The 21859-nt window shown below is 36.7% G+C and overlaps 1 protein-coding gene across 1 annotated transcript; it reads right to left on the bottom strand.

Annotated features, from left to right (window-relative positions):
- Positions 1 to 3454: 3454 nt before the first annotated feature.
- On the bottom strand, positions 3455 to 20330 carry LOC127434056 (transmembrane protein 267-like). The gene is made up of 3 exons (XM_051686508.1): positions 20264 to 20330; positions 19076 to 19486; positions 3455 to 7433 (listed from the first exon to the last, which is right to left on the bottom strand). The coding sequence occupies exons 2-3, from the start codon at positions 19445 to 19447 to the stop codon at positions 7098 to 7100; spliced, it is 708 nt and encodes a 235-aa protein (XP_051542468.1). The 5' UTR covers positions 19448 to 19486; positions 20264 to 20330; the 3' UTR covers positions 3455 to 7097.
- Positions 20331 to 21859: the final 1529 nt, after the last annotated feature.

The following is a 21859-nucleotide window of genomic DNA, read 5'->3' as shown; positions in this document are numbered from 1 at the left end:
TTGGTGGTACAAGGGGGGCCTACACGACATTAGACAGGTGGTTTAAATGTTGTGGCTGATCGTGTGTGTGTGTGTGTGTGTGTGTGTATATATATATATATATATATATATATATATATATATATATATACCATGGGTCTGATTATGATTGGTTCACGGACAGGGGCGGACTGGCCATCGGGAGAACCGGGACTTTTCCCAATGGGCCGGCCATGAAACGGGGCCGAATGGGCCACGATAAGCTGAAATGGGCCACAGCGTTATGCAGAATGGGCCACAAAACGCCGCCACGATATGCAGAAAAGAACAGCGTCACCCCCCCACCCTTGAACAAGAGTGTTTTAGGGACGAAAACCAGAAAATGTCTTGAGATAAAACCCTGAACAATGTCTTAAGGTGTGGTAACTGTGGTATAAGCGGAATAATTGACAAGGGACCATTGAATTGTTGAAAAATAATGCACAACCGAGGTGCAATGGTCACTCTGCTGTGCGTCGTGACCGCATTACCACCTCCGGTGTGCATTATTTTTCAACAATTCAATGGTCCCTCGTCAATTATTCCTTACATATATATATATATATATATATATTATTATTTTATTTATTTATTTATTTATTTTTAATTATTATTATTGTTTTGTTACCTTGAAATATATGTTTGAAAACTTTGGAATTAAGGATTAAGTTGAATACACTCATGTATTTAAGGTGCAGGGAAATTATATTATTACTTGATGCATACACCACATGACATTTTGAAAGTTAAGTCTTTTTTTTTTTTTTTTTTGGGTGAGTGTGTTTGAAGAAAATGCTTTTAATGTAAAATTAAACCAGCATGGACATTACATTTTCTTCAACCTTGCATTTTTTTTTTTTTTTTACGATTTCCAATCACCTTGGAGAGTCTAATTTTTCAATGATCCAATAGTTTAACTGTATCAGTTCAGCTGAAAAGCCATTAAATAGCCTATAGTAGGTTACCATTGTGACAACATACCCCGCTGTTGTCAAAAATAAACCTACCCTAAGAAAAAGTAGAAAGTGTGACATCTAGGCCCGGTCTCCCCTACCTTGCCTCAGCATGTACTGACTTAATTGTCTTAATGTGAAAGGATGAATGGCACTGATTATTGCCAGGGCAGTGGCATGAATCATTTCACTGATACAATTTCACACTTCGCTTGCAATCACTCATACCAATTTACAAATATTTAATCATGAATATCAGGCAAAGGATTTATTTGCACATTGAATGAATACAGCAAAAGCACTGTTACTCGTCCAAGATTTTGATAAAATAATATTCATCCAATGTTTGAGTGTGGAGATTACATGTTATATTGACTTTCATCACATAATCCTAATATTTGCATATGCTCATCTGAGTCATTTAAAAAGCAGATCCAGTCATTGATTGTCCTGTTTCAATGACTACACTGGGTCAAATGAGGCCAGCCTGAATTCTGTAAAAGAGTTTAATTATTACTTTAATTATTACAAGCTAGTTAATGGAATAAAGACAATGTAATTCTTTAATGGTGATTACCAAACAAGGCAAAGGGTGAAAGTGTATTTACTTAACTTGCACTACCCTTCAAAAGTTTGGAAACACTATGACATTTTTATGTTTGTGACAGAAAATGATCATTTTATTCAAAGAGGATGCTGTTAATTGATTAAGAATTAGTAAAGACATTTAAAAAGTTAAAGCATTTCTATTTCTCTATAAATAAATGCAGTATTCACACTTGTTCATCCAACAACCCTGCATTAAACTGAAAAAAATTTGGAATGAGTTTTCCACACAGAAATTGGTAGTAAATTAAACAGACCAATTTTTTTTAAGTAATGGCTACACACAATTCTTGGTGGCTTTAATTAGAAATTCTACAGTAAAGTTTACTTTGCAATACTCTGTTTAAAGTAAAAGTACTCACTCTTTGTACATTTTACTCAAGTAATGGAGCACTGAATTGAGTAATGCTTTAAGTGTGTAGTGTTTCAAAGCTTTTTTTTTTTTTAAAGGGACAGTTCACCCAAAAATAAAAATTCAATCATTGTTTAGTCACCCCTGTGTTGGTATAACCCTATAGGACTTTCTTTCTTTTTCTTAACACAAAGCGAGAATTTGTGAAAAAAGGTTTGTGCTCAGTGATGTCATCCAAATGGCAGTTTATGGTGACTACCTCTGCAAACTTCAAAAGTATGCAACATTTTTAATTCAGAAGTTTTATAAATTATTCCATGAGACACATAAAAGCATAGGATAAGGTTTGGTGAGAAACAAACTGAAATCTAATGTATTATTTAGTGAAAATGTTCTCTGACCGTTAATCTCCTGTGTGCGTTCATGATAGGGCACGAGAGCAACAGTTCACACCACGCCCTCGTAACATTGGGGCATTCAAGCGAAAACTCGTTTATCTAAAAACAGGTCCGCCACAGCAATTGTGAAAACAGAACGCAATACAGCGGCACACAAAAGAGAGAACAGAACTTACGAAACATGTCTGAAGAGGTTGTAGTCAAAGAATTGATGCATTTCTATGCCCAGCCTTATTTTTTGGAATGGTGCCAGTTCACAGTGGACGGAGTTAAATAGAAAATAGAAAACTGTGGCTGTCTGTAGCCTCCTCTGTTTCTGTTTGATTTCTGAATACTCTGTTAAAAAAAATAAGGCTGGGCATAGAAATGCATAAATTCTTTGACTACAGACTCTTCAGACATGTTCAGTAAATTCTATTCTCTGTTTTGTGTGCAGCTGTGTTGTGTTCTGTTGCCGCTATTGCTGTGGAGGACCTGTTTTTAGATAAATAATTGTTTTTTTTTATTTGAACGCCCCAATTTTGCAAGGGGGCTGCGTGAACTGTTGCTCTCGTGCCCTATCATGAACGTGCACAGTAGATTAACGGTCAGTGAACATTTTCACTAAATAATACATTCGATTTCAGTTTGTTTCTCACCAAACCTTATTGTATACTTTCATAACAATCATGAGTCTCATGAAATAATTTATTAGACTTCTGAATTATACTTCTGCATTCTTTTGAAGCTTGAAGAGGTGGTCAACATAAACTGACATTGTAAAGATAACAAACAACCATAAATAATATGTGTAATGCTCACCTAGAGCATACATTTTTACATGTTTGAATTGAGTACAAATGTAGAATTTACTAAAGATTTTCAAGTCCACGCTTAATCTTTTCTGCTTTATTTTCTTCACCACAGCAGTCAGTTTATTCTAGATCTGCAGTTAAACTTTCGCCCCTTGCTTTCTACAGCACTTCTTAAAGATGTTATTGGCACTTTGCAAAGATTTTCCAACCAAGCTTTTAACAGCTCAACACCTTAAACTTTGATTCATCCATCTATAATACTCATTTTTAATCATTTACCTCTCAATATTTTAAGTTATAAATGGAGGGAGTCAGAAGACAAAGAACCAACAGTGAGGGGGCCATATGCGCTTTAATGTAATTGGAGACAATTTTCAGAAATAAAAAACTCATATCATGACAATGCATCATTGACAACACAACATTGACAATTTTAAATTAAAATGTGCAAAAAGCATAATAAATAAATATGAACACCAATTACATAGTTAACAAAAATAAATAAATAAATAGGTTGAATAATAGAATGTATATATGAAGATTTACTGTATAAAAATAAAACATCAGCTGTGGTCTACTGCTCCCCCTGCAGGTCTGAAAAGGCAATGACAATAAATTGAAGCATTAAACTTTCAGACCAAGTAGACTTCCTTAATGGAACCAAAAAAAAAAAAAAAAAAAAGAAACATTTAAGGTGAATAAATGCATACTTATCAACATAAGCACATTTTGTGCATCTACAGCCATACAGACAAGTCTTCACACATTTTTGGAGCCAATATTGCCCATTTGATGGTGCTATTTAATGTGCTTCATGATCATGTTTAATAAATTAAGCTTGTCTAAAACTACAGGCCCAATAACAACTGTTGAAAATACATATACATAACGCCCACAAGTTACTATGCATGTACTGTAAACACTAATATTTAACAATGTCAGATTCGATTCAACCTTTTATAAAAAAAAAAAAAATTAAAAAAAAAGGCAGGATGAACATTTATTCCATAAACTGTAGCCCAACTGCAGTCTTTAAAAACAGTTTTTGGGCTGCTTTCAAGCAACATGGCTTGTACTTACTGTACACAGTATAATCAATTTCCCTTAAAGTATTAGACCAATTTTGATGACACACAACACAACAGAATAAAAGGTAAAGGAAAAATAAACAAATACAAATAACCCTTGGTTGATTTATATGGTGTCAAGAGCAAAAAGTACAATGAGCTGTTATACTGCAGTGTGTATACAAAGACATTTAATAGTAGAAGTGTCATTTGTCCATTTTAAAGTTCTAATAAGTGGTTTATAAATAAAAGAGAAATGGTTAATTCATACATACAATTATTCCAAAGCTTGCAGCTAAAAAAGCAGCAGAAACCTGTAGTAGTGTGACATTAAAAATAGCTTTGTGTTGTAAAATGTAATATGAATCCACAAGGACTTTTCTATGGTGAACAACTAATTTTCTTCTACTGCCTAAAAAAACACCACAACACCAATGTGAGAACAACATCCTCCAAGTACACATTGATTTTATACTGCATATATACAATACAGCATCACCGCTCACAAGCACAAAAGCCATCAATATCCATCCATTCTGCATTTCTATTCGTGGACATCATGACACATCATAGTATAAATCTAACATTGTTTCTATGCAATAAAATGGCATGATTTGAGTAGACAAGTGTATACTACTAAGCTAAATATGACAACACATTGGTGAATAAGAATATTGATTCCTGACCATCTACACTAGGGCTGGTCGCTTCAGAAAATTCTCTATGATTTTAGTGGCCATGTAAAATTAAGCCATGTGAATTTCGCAATGATTTCAAAGCACTTTTTGACAAGGGCCAAAATGTTATGGCCAGATGACTGGGTCAGACCATCTCTGAAACGGCAAGACTTGTGGGGTGCTCCCGGTCAGCAGTGATGAGTACCCACCGACAGTGGTCCGAGGAGGGACAAACAACAAATCGGCGACAGAGTGTTGGGCATCCAAGGCTCATCGATGCGCAAGGGCAACAAAGGCTATCCCGTCTGGTCCGAACCGACAGAAGGTCTACTGTGGCACAAGTCACAGAAAATTTTAATGATGGTTACGGGAGGAATGTGTTACAACACACAGTGCATCGCACGCTGCTGCGTATGGGGCTGCGTAGCCGCAGACTGGTCAGAGTGCCCATGATGACCCCTGTCCACTGTTAAAAGCAGGAACAATGGGCACGCAAGAGTCGGAACTGGAACTTGGAGCAGTGGAAGGTCGCCTGGTCTGATAAATCCTGCTTTCTTTTACATCACGTGGACGGCCGTGTACGTGTGTGCTGTTTACCTGGGGAAGTGATGGCATCAGGATGCACTGTGGGAAGACGACAAGCCGGTGGAGGGAGTGTGATGCTCTGGGCAATGTTCTTCTGGGAAACCCTGGGTCCGGCCATTCATGTGGACGTCAATTTGACACGTGCCACCTACCTATACATCGTTGCAGGCCAGGTACACCCCTTCATGGCAATGGTATTCCCTGATGGCAGTGGCCTCTTTCAGCAGGATAATGCGCCCTGCCACACTGCACACATTGTTCGGGAATGGTTTGAGGAACATGATGAAGAGTTCAAGGTGTTGCCCTGGCCTCTAAATTCCCCAGATCTCAATCCGATTGAACATCTGTGGGATGTGCTGGACCAACAAGTCCGATCCACGGCGGCTCCACCTCGCAACTTACAGGACTTGAAGGATCTGCTGCTAATGTCTTGGTGCCAGATACCACAGGACACCTTCAGGGGTCTTGTAGAGTCCATGCCTTGGCGGGTCGGCACTCTTTTGGTGGCACATGGAGGACCAACAGCATGTTAGGCAGGTGGTCATACTGTTTTGGCTCATTGTTGCGTGCAGCTGTTTATTAGTTTGTATGGTTATATTGGTGCATTTAAATGAAAATGATGAAATATAATTCTTCCTTATGTGCATTTTGTGAAAAACATGATGGAAACTTGCCTGGTTATTTTAAACTAAATGTTACACTATTTTTTTACATTAAACATTTTTATTTTAATTGCCAACAATGACCGTTTTCTAACATCCGATTGAAAATTTCAGAGCAAATATCAAGAAAAAATGCTGAAAAAATATATATTTTTAGCTATATGTATGATTCTTATGAAACACGTCAAGATAATGTCCTGATCCTATTTTACTACAAAATCAAAAGGAACAAATAAGAAGTCTTTATTTTGCATACGGAAAATGAAGCTTTTTATTTTTTTTTAGGGCCATTAAGATTTTTGTACATTGTGATATTTTCATGACTGTTGTGCACATTTTACCCCCCAGTTCTCATTATCGTAATGTGAGAAAAGAAACAGTAGTCATTACGATACCCTCATAACCACAACATTATTTTATATTTTATTTTTTGTTATATTTTAAATTGTAAATTATTTCTTCATCACAGTTGTACTCCCTTTCATTTTGCTTATTTTAATTTTAAAAATCATTGAACAACAGCATCTTTTTTACTGCAAAACAGTATAAGATGACCATGTTGCTGTAATGAGAATCCTCATTTAAAACATCCAGACACATTAGGGTCATGAGGGTTGTTTTGAAAATAATGTCACAATGCACAAAAATTCTAAATGGTAGGCTTCATTTTCTTTATGCAAAATATAATTTCATATATTTTTTATTATAATTGATTTGGGGTTAAATAGGACCAGGACATTTTCTTGACAGGTTTCGTGAGAATCGCCCATATAGCTATTCTGCTATTTTTAGCTATATCGCCCAGCTCTGATATACACCGTAGTACATATAATAAATATTCACAGTTAGAGTCAATACAACCTGATTTCAGACTAATACCTGACAAGCTAGTTTATATGGTATGTTAGACGAGGAAGAGTTGAGTTGAAATGTTTCCAACAAACTTTGCTGGGGGAAAAAAAACAAACATCCACAATTAAGTGTATCAGACGTCTATGGCGACTCCGTGTTTGGTGGAGATCATGTCTCTAGTGCCGGTCAGATACATGAGCACAGAGCACAGGTGAGGGAGAGTGGCTGTGATGGTGACGTACAGCCAGTAGGAGATGGGCGTTGTGTTTCCAAATGGACAGACCCAGAGGCCGTGACGAACTCCGTCGCGGATGTGGTGCGAGGCCAGCGAGATGAAGAGCATCCAGGGCAGAGAGCACCAGGAGTCTTTGAGCCGGCACGCCCACATGAGGATGCGCAGAGAGAAGCACAGTGCCGGGATCAGGGTGGAGCAGTGCAGGGGAGGCCGGTGGGGCAGATTCACTGCAGCCTGGAGGAGTTAAAGTACACATTGTTAGAAGGAAATGTATTTCACATCAAAGGTAGTGTACAAGAGAAAAAAATTGGCCTGTGAAGTCAAATTCAAATTTGAAATTCAAATAATCATTGAATTTAAGACACAAAAACACATTTGGTCAAATGTGTGTAGTGACAATGACTCAAAAGGAGGTCTTTTGGGTCTCTTAATAGTGCATAAGCAGTGCGTTTATGCAGGAAAAAAGTTAATTTTGAAAAACGTGTCTCGAGATCCGAGCATTCTGTTCTATACTGCAGCTTTGATTTGAAGCAAATATGTAAAAATCAGACGAAGACAAAGGTACAAGACAGTGTTCTTAGGTTTTTAATGAGGGCACAAACTAAAATCCCATGAAGCATTGCGAATGACAACCAAATAAAACAAATTATGTAAATATATTAAATCTGTTGATTTGAAGTTGTTGATTAGAAGTACAGAAACAATATATTTTAAGTTTATTACAAAATATTCAGTAGTTTGTGGGTGTAGGAAGACTAACTCAACTGGATCACTAACAGTGCATCATGAAAGTGGGCGGTCGTTGCAGACCTCTTATGAAGTTGAAATAACGCGGAGTAATGGCTTCAACAGAAGCATATAGCATTGGATTAACAACCTCAGAGCTCACAGTAGGTCTTGTCTTTAAAGGTTTATAAATTATTGTTAAAAATCTATTCATCTGTGGAAAAAATAAATGGGATTTTAAATTCCCATTTACAGAGTTATGCTCTGTTGCAGCACTGGGCTCAGATACATGTCGTTACCGCAGTGAAGTAGAGGCTGACAGTTCAATAAAACTGTCTTATTTGATGCATTTCTTTTCATGTTTTTGTTTTTTGTACTAAAGATTTGAGAATATGAACTGGCTTTGATTTCATAATTGTATGCACTTTAGTTCAAAGCTGAATGCACTTTTGTTAACAGCCAGATATGTTAGTTGCAATAAATAATATAACAGTGTTGTTTGGCTTAAAATTATACATTACGGCCTCTTGTGGATTTTACAACACACAAAAAAATCTCTGTTTACACTGATGTAATTTTAATGTCTTTAAAACTTAAACATAATTATAATTTTAATATAACATTCTGCAATATTTCACACCTTCAGTTGACGGATGCTCCATTTCCATTTTTTACTTGCTGCACACCTTCTCCAGTCACTTAATTTTGCTTCCATATTACATAAGCAATATGATCAAATACTCCAATATTCAATAAATGATTACATTTAGTAATAACAGGAATTACAATAAACAATTCCTCTGCTAGAGAAGTACTATAGTTAACTTTTGGTTTGAACTGGGGCTTTAGTGAAGGTGGAGGGAATCATGAATAGCTCCAAGTACCAGTCAATTTTGGCACAGAACCATCTGACGTCTGCTAGAAAGCTGAAAATGAAGAGCTCTTTCACCTTTCAGCATGACAATGATCCAACGCACACATCCAAATGAACAAAAGAATGGTTTCAGCAAAAAAAGATTAATGTTTTGGAATGGCCCTGCCAGAGCCCAGACCTGAAGCCTATAGAAAATCTGTGAGGGGACCTGAAGAGGGCCATACACAGGAGATGCCCTCGCAATTTGACAGATCTGGAACGATTTTTGCAAAGAAGAGTGGAAAAATATTCCCAAGTCAAGATGTGCCAAGCTAATTGACTCTTAACCAAACAGACTGAGTGCTGTAATAATATAAGTATTAGTTCAAGGATGTGCACACTTATGCAGTTCGGTTATTCTAAGTTTTTTATTTTTATTCTCTGAAATGTCACTTTTTTACATTGAAGGTGCAAAAATTCTGATATGATTTATCTTTAATTTTTTACGTCATGAAAACCTGCTGTTTTAACAGGGGTGTGTAGACTTTTTATATCCACTGTGTGTGTATATATATATATATATATATATATATATATATATATAGATAGATAGATAGAGGGTTGATTTTGTGTGAATATATTGAAAATGAGTTAAAAAAATTAACTGACATCAGAGTTTCCTAGTTGTGATGTTGGAAGTGGAGTGCTGACATGTAAAATGATGGAAAGCAATGATTTAGCACAATTATTTCAATTTCAGTGCTTTGTTTCAATAATATTAATTTGTTATATATATATATATATATATATATATATATATATATATATATATATATATATACTAAGTTGCAATTAGTGTCTGTGTATAAATAGTCAATGATTTTGTTAGCTCTCACGTGGATGCACTGAGCAGGCTAGATACTGAGCCATGGTGAGCAGAAAAGAACTGTCAAAAGACCTGCGTAACAAGGTAATGGAACTTTATAAAGATGGAAAAAGATATAAAAAGATATCCAAAGCCTTGAAAATGCCAGTCAGTACTGTTCAATCACTTATTAAGAAGTGGAAAATTCGGGGATCTCTTGATACCAAGCCAAGGTCAGGTAGACCAAGAAAGATTTCAGCCACAACTGCCAGCAGAATTGTTCGGGATACAAAGAAAAATCCACAGGTAACCTCAGGAGAAATACAGGCTGCTCTGGAAAAAGACGGTGTGGTTGTTTCAAGGAGCACAATACGACGATACTTGAACAAAATGAGCTGCATGGTCGAGTTGCCAGAAAGAAGCCCTTCCTGCACCAATGCCACAAAAAAGCCAGGTTACAATATGCCCGACAACACCTTGACATGTCTCACAGCTTCTGGCACACTGTAATTTGGAGTGACAAGACCAAAATACAGCTTTATGGTCACAACCATAAGCGCTATGTTTGGAGAGGGGGTCAACAAGGCCAATAGTGAAAAGAATACCATCCCCACTGTGAAGCATGGTGGTGGCTCACTGATGTTTTGGGGGTGTGTGAGCTCTAAAGGCACGGGGAATCTTGTGAAAATTGATGGCAAGATGAATGCAGCATGTTATCAGAAAATACTGGCAGACAATTTGCATTCCTCTGCACGAAAGCTGCACATGGGATGCTCTTGGACTTTCCAGCACGACAATGACCCTAAGCACAAGGCCAAGCTGACCCTCCAGTGGTTACAGCAGAAAAAGGTGAAGGTTCTGGAGTGGCCATCACAGTCTCCTGACCTTAATATCATCGAGCCACTCTGGGGAGATCTCAAACGTGTGATTCATGCAAGACGACCAAAGACTTTGCATGACCTGGAGGCATTTTTTCCAAGACAAATGGGCAGCTTCACCACCTGCAAGAATTTGGGGCCTCATAGACAACTATTACAAAAGACTGCACGCTGTTGTTGATGCTAAAGGGGGCAATACACAGTATTAAGAACTAAGGATATACAGACTTTTGAACAGGGGTAATTTCATTTTTTTCTTTGTTGCCATGTTTTGTTTTATGATTGTGCCATTCTTTTATAACCTACAGCTGAATATGAATCCCATAAGAAATAAAAGAAATGTGTTTTGCCTGCTCACTCATGTTTTCTTTAAAATTGTACATATATTGCCAATTCTCCAAGGGTATGCAAACTTTTGAGCACAACTGTATGACAGTCAACTAATGTAACGCAAATGACTCACCCTCGCTAATGACTCGCAGTTTATTTTAAGGCAATTTATTAATACTTTTTTTGGATACCATGCATTAAAAACGTATGCTTATTCACTGGTACAACAGAAAAAAATAGCTTTTGCTGTCATTGTGTATTTTATTTGTTTTGGCTTCTTGCGTATTCTGAATGAGTGAAATGCCCTAATAACAAATGCCCAACTTGGATGTAGGAGCTTTCCAGGTGCACTTGAAGGCAGCATTACTACAGAGTTTAACTGATGTACAGTCACATGTGCGTGTATATCAGCTATTTTATAATGCCCCAAAATGTGGCTTATCCAATCAGATGTTAGAGCTGGAGCTGTATGTTTAATAAAACATTAAAACACAATCTACACTCACCAAGCACTTTATTAGGAACACTATGGTCATAATGGTCAAAAAGTGCCTGACGTGGTCTTCTGCTTTTGTAGCCCATCTGCCTCAAGGTTCCACGTTTTGTGCATTCTGAGATGATATTCTGCTCACTGCAATTGTACAGAGGGGTTATCAGATTTACCGTAGCCTTTGTCAGTTCGAACCAGTCTGGCCATTCTCTGTTGACCGCTCTCATTAACAAGGCATTTACATCCACAGACCTGCTGCTCACTGGATGTTTACATACTGAGTAAACTCTAGAGACTGTTGTGCGTGAAAATCCCAGGAGATCAGCAGTTACTGAAATACTCAAACCAGCCCGTCTGGCTGATTAGATAATTCACATGAATAAGTAGGTGTACAGGTGTTCCTAGAGTTCCTAAAGTGCTCAGTTAGTGTGTAATTATGCTTTCAAGTGTATCTATTTAAAGCAGTTCACTTTCCTTAACTGGGACTTTCTAACTAGGTCAAACTTTAATACAAATTTGTCAGACAATTTAAGCTAAACTGTATCGCTGTATCTCTAAACTGATATTTACCTAACATTGTTCACATTGATTAATAAATGATTGTATTGTACACAATCATGTCTACAGTGTGGACTGTAAAATAAAGCAAATAAAATAAAATGAAAAATGAGCAAACAGCCAACACAAAGCTTGAGTGGCTTCAGAACAAATCTCTGAGTGTCCTTGGATGGCTCAGCCAAAGCATGGGCTTAACTGCCACTGAAAATCAGTGAAGGGAAGTAAAGATTCAATTTCACGATTTCCATCATCCAATCTTACGACAGAAATTACCTGAAGAGAAGAATAAAAATACTGGCCAAATCCAGGTGTACAAAGATGACAGAGGCACACATACAAATTATGTCCAACAAAGTACTGAAAAAGAATGTGCAGAAAAATTTCTACAGAAAGGTATTTACAAAACCGTCTGGAAGAGTTTCAGTGTTCAGTTTTTGCGTAGTTACAATCTTTTGCTTTTGTAGGGCAATATTGATGACCTCTCAGTAAATGAGTAACAGGCCTATTGATCATCTATATTTAGCCTCTGCCATCTCATAGTCAATGAGCTTGATGACTAAACATTGTCAGAGAATTGTTCTAGCAAAGTAACTGAAGGTATTCAAAAATATGCCCAGTTTGAGAGAAATTGTTCTTACAACATTCAGAAACATGCTCATTCTGAAACTTATGAACATAGTTGTTGGGTTGTTTTAAAAGGGAAAGATACAAAAAGCTACATTCCTTTGAAGTGTGTCTCTAGATTTGAAAAATACATTGAAAATAATAATTTACCCAATATACAGCTGTCCTCCTAGACTTGTCTGCTGCTTTTGACACAGTGAACCACCAGATTCTCCTGTTGACTCTCTCTGACCTGGGCATCACAGGAACTGCATTAGGATGGTTTGAATCATATTTCACAGGCAGATCCTTCAAGGTCACCTGGAGTCGAGCGATGTCCAAGTCACACCAGCTGACCACTGGTGTTCCTCAGGGATCAGTGCTTGGACCACACCTCTTCTAGATCTACACATCACTCAGACTGATCATTAAGGCACATGGCTTTTCCAACCACTGCTATGCAGATGATACGCAGCTCTACCTGTCATTCCAGCCTGACAACCCCACCGTCTCAGCTCGTATCTCTGCCTGCCTCTCGGTGTTCCTGGCCTGGATGAAGGAACATCACCTTCAGCTCAACCTTGCCAAGACAGATCTCCTAGTGATCCCAGCCAACCCGTCTGTTGACCACAACTTCACTATCATCTTGGTTCAACTACATTTAAACCATCCATGACAGCCTGGAACCTAGGAGTTGTGGTCGATTTTTTAAATAATTTTATTATCTTCCCTGAGGTCCAGTCATAATGTTTTAAAAGTGTTTTGCACCAAAAGAGTCACAATTTAGTAATACATGATCATTTTTCAACCTATTTTTGGCCCTCTTTCTAAAACACTCGGTTTTGGCCCAAGTGCCTCCTTAAAACTTCACTTAAACAGCCACTGTTATGATTGACTAACATCACGCAGCCCCTCAAATTCAGCATACTCAATCTGAAGAGAATGAACCTCGACATTATAAAACAAAATTGCAGGGTTTACATATAACACACATCCAACACATTGCATCTGAATATAATAAACTGTTCATCTCAAGCACAATTGTTGACACTCAACACCATAAACTATCAAACAGTCATGACATTTGAAATATTAATGAATTAAATGGTTTACTTATGTTTGTGAAGTGTTTTTAACTGCCTCATTCTTCAATTACAGTTCCTTTCCAAAGCTTGAATCGCACTTTGTCTGTTCGCAAGCAATACATGCGGACATGAACCGAAAAAAAAACAAAACACGCATACATAGTCCAAAGAATGGTGAAATTATGCACATACATACTGAAGGCGCACTGAGGCACACATCTGCGGAAACACACCGAAACGGTCAAAGACGTCCATCATCAAAGTCGTCCTATGTTTATATACACCAACAATAAAAATGGCGCAGATGGGCGCAAGAACACGTCCTTGATGCATCTGTGCTCAAATAAACAAGAGGCAGCAACTGAATGAGAGAATTGCTTCTCCGTTTCAGAGTTGTAACTTGACACCGCATCTTTTAAAAGTGGCAAGATACATGGCAGCGGTCAAAGAGTCTGTGTAGTTCATGTTTGTATACAAAAAACTAAAAATAGTCCAGTTGGGTCCCCTTTAGTGTTACACAAGGCCTGCCATCTGGACTTGAACTGTGCACCAGTGGGTGGGGCCAAGGGTGCGATGACGCATGCTGTGGGATGTGTAAATCCAAATGAGCAATGTGTTGTGACGTCATTAACACAGAGGTTTCAGACGTTTCAGCACTATAAATGCTCTTTTTAGACTGGGGAGTAAGTTTTGAGTTCTGAAATTTACAGTATGTTTTTATAGTACTGTTACCTCTTATATGTCTAAATATCAGGGAAAATTTGATTCTCCAAATTTGATTCTGATTTTATGACCCCTTTAACTTTACTGCCCACATCTCATCAACAGCCCAGGCTCACAGAGGTTTGTGCTTTAATACTTCAGTAAAATTAGACCTATCCTGTTTGAATATGCTACACAGCTCCTGGTCCAAGCTTTGGTCATTTCAAGACTGGACTACTGTAATGCCCTGTTGGCCAGTCTCCCTGCTAGCACAATATAGACACTGCAGATGGTCCAGAACTCAGCAGCATGTCTGGTCTTCAATCAGCCAAAGAGGGCTCACGTCACCCCACTCTTGATTTCACTCCACTGGATACCAGTAGCTACCCACTTTTATTTTTCCACAAAAAGATGGATTGTCAGCCGAGATATCCAAAGTTCTTTTTTTATTATTCCATCAATACAAAAATTTGCAATCAAAGTGCTCCGTGCATATTAAAAATATACAAACATTTCGGTTCCACTGGACCTTCTTCAGTGTTTGTATTAATCTACATACAATGATCACACTTACATGCTTCAATTATCCAACACACATGTGAACAATTAGTCTAATACAAACACATAGCGATCATTTGATCCAAAAGGCCATATTACGTGTCAGCACAGCCACCATCATCTGGAGAGCAAAAAAACAAAACAGAATAATAGAAAACATGACAAATTAAATTCATCATTCAGACCCTGTGGTTGAGTTTCCACTTGAATTCTCATGACAATCTGAATCCCCCTACAGATTTATTGGTGGATATGGCACAGATTATTCTATCAAATAATTATTTTCTATACGAGTCTGACTTCTATTTACAGATGCAAGGAATTGCAATGGGGTCCGCTTTCGCACCTGATCTTGTCATACTGACGATGAGTTTCTTGGAGGATAAATTTGTATTCTCTAATAATCCACTTCAATAAAATGTACTATTTTATCAGAGGTATTTTGACAATATTTTTTTAATTTTACAGGGCTCAAAAGAGGAACTACGTGCATTTTGAGTACATGAATAGTTTTTGTAGTTCCATTAAATTTAATATGGAACATAACAATATTGAACTTCCATTTTTTGACACCTGAGTCCGAAAAACTAACTAATCTAACTACACTGTATTGTAAACCCACGGAAAAAACAGCTTACTTCATGCCTCTAGTAGTCATGTACAGTCACTAAAAAGAGGGTTGCCATACAGTAAATTCTTAAGAATAAAACGTATTTGCTCAGATAGAGATGATTTTCAATGGAAGCAATGAAACTATATGATCAATTTGTATAACATGGATATCCAAAAGAATGGCTGGATTTGGCCCTGAGAGAAGTATGCATATCAGATTAGCAAACTATCAAGAAGTTGAAAAAAAGAAAATCATCATTATGTTGTACTACATATACCCCTTTTAGCAAGGAAATCAGGAACATTATCAAAAAACACTGGCATGTATTAAATACAGATGCTAAATGTAAAGAATTGTTTAATGGGCTGCCTATGTTTGTTCATTACGGAGGAGAAATTTACGGGATCAGTTGTTTCATGCCGACACAGTTTAGCGTGTCAGAATGTAAAGAAGGTTAATACATTTGTGAGTCCTTCTTTAAAGAAAGAATTCGAAATTAGACAGTTTATTTAGTCGTTTAGTCAATGTTATATATTTACTATCTTGCGCCTGTGGCTTTCAGAGTATGCTGGAAAAACTAATCGTCAACTCAGATTTTGCATTAATGAACACAGAAGCGTGATTAATAGAGCTGATAGTATTCAGTAGATCAGCTGTCATTTTGTGGAATCTATATGGTACATCCCATGCATCTATGTACCAATGTTGAACAGAAATTGTTAAAATTCGAGTGTAAGTGGATTTTCCAATTGGATACGGTTCAACCACAGGGTCTGAACGATGAATTTGTCATGTTTTCTATAATTCTATTTTTGTTTTTTTTGCTCTCCAGATGATAATGGCTGTGCCGACACGTGATATGGCCTTTAGGATCATATGATCACTATATGTTTGTATTAGACTAATTGATCATATGTGTGTTGGATAATTGAAGCATATAAATGTGTTTACTGTATGTAGATTAAGACAAACACTGAAGAGGGTCCGGTGGGACTGAAATGTTTGTAACTTTTTAATATGTATGAAGCACTTTGATTGCACATTTTAAATTTTGAGTTTGAGATTCCACTGGTTACAGAGCTAGGGCTAGTAGAAATCTGGGGTTAAGCCTACTTTATTCATGCATTTTGAGAAATGGACAGATGTAATATAAGCATAAAAATTATAAAAATGAACAGTAATTTCTAGGGATGAATTCTCTGTTTCTCTAGCTGAGAAATGACGTTAAAGACACATCATTGATTGAGGACATCAGCGTGGAAAACTGTGATGTTTTTGTCAAATTCATCCACCCACCTGGACCAAGAACATCATTTAAAATGTCTGCTGAGGACAAAGTGTGGGTTCCCATGAACAATGTTCTCAGAAATCTGACACCTGCCGAATTGACTACTGTCACCGGACACTCCCACAACCTTTCAGAGAGACTGAGTGAGGAAATCTCACAGCTTCTCATAAAACATGTAAAATATTGTTAATTTTAGGTATTTGTTATGCTTATATTACATCTGTTCATTTCTCAAAATGCATGAATAAAGTAGGCTTTTCCACTGATTTCTATTAGCCCTAGCTCTGTAACCAGTGGAATCTCAAACTACATTTTACAGCAGAATGCTTCTATATAGACTTATTTCTGTGAAAATTTCAAGTTCCTATCTGGTCCCCCACCAGAAATATTCAACCCGAAAGTGAGGAGAATTTTTTAAAAAATGGCACTTCTAGCCCCCATTCAAAATAAATAAGAGAAGTCACAAACATGAAATCTGTATGCACACTACACTTACCTAGGTGCCCCCTAAAAAAAATATTAAGGCTGAGACTCAAACTCTTCCCATTATAAATTGACCCTAAAAGTGGAACTTTGAGCAATCTTGAGCATTACATTAGGACTTAAGTTCTAAGTCTAAGGAACAAGAATGTGCAAAATGTTTATATATGTACCTTGTGATGTGCTCTAGAGATCCGTCCTGAGCCAGGATATTAAGGTTTCCGTAAACAGCTGTATAAACAAAATTTGTCGTGTGCCATGACACAAGGATGGCCATCGTGGTTAAACCAAGTAAAATAAAAATAAAAAAACTGGTGGTTTTGCAATACCAATACATAGAGGTAATCACTAAAAAAAAAAAAAAAAATTAGGAAAACTAAAAATGGTCAAGCAACCTGTATTGGATCACTTGAGATGGACTGACCCTGCACTTACTAGGACTGGGCGATATGACGATATATATCTTGGTGACGATATAGTGTCCATCTACAGAGATTTTGCTTGTGTATATCGCGATGTGTAAATTTACGTGTGTGGCGTGGGCTTATCTATCAGTGGGCAGGGCTTCAAGTGAGACTGAGAGGATTTAAGAAACATGAACAGGGTTTTTATTACATAAAAAATAATTGCCGGCCACCTAAGCAAACTGCACTACATTCATCGCGCGTTTGCCACTTCATAAGCGTTTAATATGCTTCTCATCTGACAAGCGTATCCATGTTTCATGTGTGTGTTGCGATTGCTATCTCTGGAGCACAGAAGTGTGCGCGAGTCCAGCAGGCTTCCCGATATTTTTCCAAAAAAATTAACTATTTCGTGATATATATTGATATCGTGATATAAAATTACTCATATCGTAATATAAGATATTTGGTCATATCGCCCACCCCTAGCACCCCTAGTAAAGACGCTGACTACCACCCATGGAGTCGTGAGTTCGAATCCAGAGCATGCTGAGTGACTCCAGCCAGGTCTCCTAAGCAACCAAATTGGCCCGGTTGCTAGGGAGGGTAGAGTCACATGGGGTAACCTCCTTGTGTTCGCTATAATGTGTGGTTCTCGCTCTCGGTGGGCATGTGGTGAGTTGTGCGTGGATGCTGCGGAGAAGAGTGTGAAGCCTCCACACGCGCTATGTCTCTGTGGTAATGTGCTCGACAAGCCACGTGATAAGCTGTGCGGAATGACGGTCTCAGACGTGTTGGCAACTGAGATTCGTCCTCCACCACCCGGATTGAGGCGAGTCACTACGCCACAATGAGGACTTAGAGTGCATTGGTAATTGAGCATTCCAAATTGGGATGAAAAGCAAAAAAAAAAAAAAGAAATAGTTATAATTCTTGTATGCCTCTATCTTCTGTGCTAGCTTCTTTACTATTCCAGACACTCTGAGAAGGTGGCAGGGCAATACTGCAGATATTGACTTTTGTATGACAAATTGTTTGCTATGTTTCTCATTGGCAAGTCACTTTGGATAAAAGCAACTACTAAATGATTAAATGTAAATGTCTTCTAAATGACTTCATGTAAATACATAACTCTCAAACACATTCACTTGGAGAAACTTGACAAATCAGTAAAGTACACCATTAATTAATTACCAAAGGGATAGTTCACCCAAAAATTACAATTTTGTCATCATTTACTCAGCCTCAAGTTGTTTCAAACAGACTTTTTTTTTCTTTTCTAGGGACTGACAGCCTCAATCACACATTTATTAGTCTCTCTTCTTGTGTTACCCGGAATAAAGTAAGTCATACGGGTTTGCAACGACATGAGAGTAAATAATGACAGAATTTTCATTTTTGTGTGAGCTATGCCTTTAAGTGAAGAGAACAAAGAGATCTCACTTTGAGAGACAATGATCCAGCCATGTAGAAGTGATCCAGGTCAATGATAGAGGCCAGGACCCCAGCCAAGACAACTTCATAGAAGTCACTTTTCTTCCTTAGCCCAATCACAATTGCCCAGGACCAGAGTCCAATGACGCAGTGGACCGCGTTATCCAGCACAGCCCTGAGCCACAGATGGTGTTGGATGAAAGGCAGGGTCAGAAAGTGGTCGGCGAGGAAACAGAATGCTCCCAGGCCTGTGCTGGCTAACAGAGAGGCAGTGCTGAAGGTCTGGAGAAGGGCCTGAGCTTTCTCCGTCTCCACGGCCAGATTTAGGGGCATAGCCATGCCCACAGATGAGGAGTCCAGCTTCGAGTAAAAGCCCCTCATCGCTGGCTTCTTCCATGGAGGGGTCAAAAACCTGATCTCCTAGAACAAACATGTACATACACATATTAAACAAAACCAACAAAAAATGTTTTGCACATGCGTGACTTTTCTTTCAAATCCTTGATTTGCTCCAGTATCATACAGAACACGATGAGCTTCATTCGGAACAGTACATGACCCACTGATCTTTACCACTATGCTCACCATTTCTGCAGTACAGTGTTTAGTGTCTTACAGAGAAAAGCACACGGAAAACGTGAATCATGGTAACAGAAAGCAGTCCATTTGTTTTCATGGCCTCTTCAATAAAGGCATGATTTTTTCAGACATTTGTAAAAACTATTAGTAATGTAGCTGTGTGTTTTATGTAGACTGACAGAAACAGACCTGCATTTAGGCGGTTGTGAGGAACATTATGACCTTTTATTTTATTTGTATTATTATTATTAATAATAATACCACCTGCATTTATATAGTGAAATGTGACAAATGTCTCAAAAATAAAGATATTAGATTTAACAGTCAGTGCATTGAAAGATGTTTTCAACATTTCATGTTAAAAGCCCTTTTCGTATGCTTTACATAATGACGATTAAACATACTATTTAAACGTATATATTTCCAGGCGAGGCTTATATCTTTAAAAATTAGCATTTAGCTTTGCTGCTAACTAGCTCATCAGCTAATCCACTGCTTGAGGTAAATTATTACATTTATTAGCTAACATAACATTCAAAATGAAAACTAAACCATTAATCGGTACTGCCCTGATAAAAGTACAGATAACAATAAAAACAATACATGCCGTTTCCCCACCTCATTTCATTCTCCTCACCGGTGTTACAGACTGTTTGTTTGCTAGTGGTGCTTCATTCGCGAATCAATGAGTCGGTTCTTTTGAATTTAGTCGCGAGTCGAACTGAAATGACAAGAACGACACGAGACAGCTTGATTGCTGATTAAAAAGATATCACGGTTATTCAAAATAAAGTCTACTTGTATGAACTGCAGTCCTGTTTTTAGCAAGTTTATTTTATCTACTTGACTGTTAAATAGTAAAAAAAAAAAAAAAAAAAAAAAAAAAAAAATATATATATATATATATATATATATATATATATATATATATATATATATATATATATATATATATATCAAAAGCATAGAGAAAAAAAATATAGGCATTTAGGGGTGCACTGTATAAAATGTTTGTAAAAATGACTGTAAAAATGCTACAGAAAAAAAACATTAATTTATTAACTGTAAAATATACAGTAAATTATATATATATATATATATATATATATATATATATATATATATATATATATATATATATATATATTTTTTTTTTTTTAAATGACAATACAGTGGTTTTACAATAATGTTTTTTAAATGTAAAAAGTATGATTTTCCTGTATAATTAATGGTAAAAATTTACATTATGTTTAACAAGAGAGAACATGTATTTTTACAGTAAATTGTTAAAATTACAGTAAAAAACAATAATCGGGCCTTCCCACAATTCCCTGCATGCCCCATCATATTACATTATATTTTATGGGAATAGTTATGTTTCTACCTTATTTTTAAAATCAGTTATGTACATTGGTGTACAGGTTGTTCTGTAAAGTTGTTTACATTTTTACTGTATTTTTTACATAATTATTCTGGCAACCACAGCTGCCAGTTTATTTATTTATTTATTTTTATTTTTTTAAATAACAGGATTTGTTTTACAGTGTAGTCTTTGCTAATCAAGACTTGTTTTCTACTTTAATTTAAAAGTAAAACTTAATTGCTGCTTTAAAACTTTAAGTAAATCCTGAGTGACTTTACAAATTATTTCAACAAATTATTTTATATCTAGTCTAGCTTTGGATTGCTCTCTGTTGATATGACTGTATACAGTAGGCTGTTTCAACTTTGCATAGTGTTCAAAACACTATGTATTATTATTCTGGGTTCAATAAATGTTAAGTTCAATCAACAGCACATGTGGCATAGTGTTGATTACTACACAAATTCAATTCATCACGCCTTTTCTTTAATAAAACAAAATAGCAAAAATCTGGGTCTAGTGAGGTACAGTATAAAACTAAATTTTTTTATATAAACATTTGATCTTAGATACTTTTTAGGGCTGTAATTTGATTAAATAATAAATCATGTTTTTGACATTAACAATCTCATATTTTCTATTTGCAGAAATTTGGCTCTAAGAATATTTTTTTACTTTCCAAATACTCAGCTGCTGAATAATAATTAAAATATATATCACCTCCAGCAGTCTTGCCATCTTATTAACGTGTGTTCCATTCATTGATGATATTTAATCTCTGTTGAGCTTCAGTGATAAATTCCATCAAACAACAATTGCAAATTAATTCGGTTAAAAGTCCCAGATGGATT

This window comes from Myxocyprinus asiaticus, chromosome 43 (assembly GCF_019703515.2).
Source record: "Myxocyprinus asiaticus isolate MX2 ecotype Aquarium Trade chromosome 43, UBuf_Myxa_2, whole genome shotgun sequence".
Classification (NCBI taxonomy): Eukaryota; Metazoa; Chordata; class Actinopteri; order Cypriniformes; family Catostomidae; genus Myxocyprinus; species Myxocyprinus asiaticus.
The sequence above is the reverse complement of the archived record's forward strand: the minus strand, read 5'-3'. Positions and strand labels throughout refer to the sequence as shown.

Excerpts from the sequence above, each read along its gene's own strand:
- LOC127434056 (XM_051686508.1), bottom strand. The coding sequence starts at position 19,447 with ATGAGGGGCTTTTACTCGAAGCTGGACTCCTCATCTGTGGGCATGGCT. Across the intron at positions 7,434-19,075 it reads CTGGATCATTGTCTCTCAAA|GCTGCAGTGAATCTGCCCCA; the intron begins GTGAGATCTCTT and ends TAACTCCTCCAG.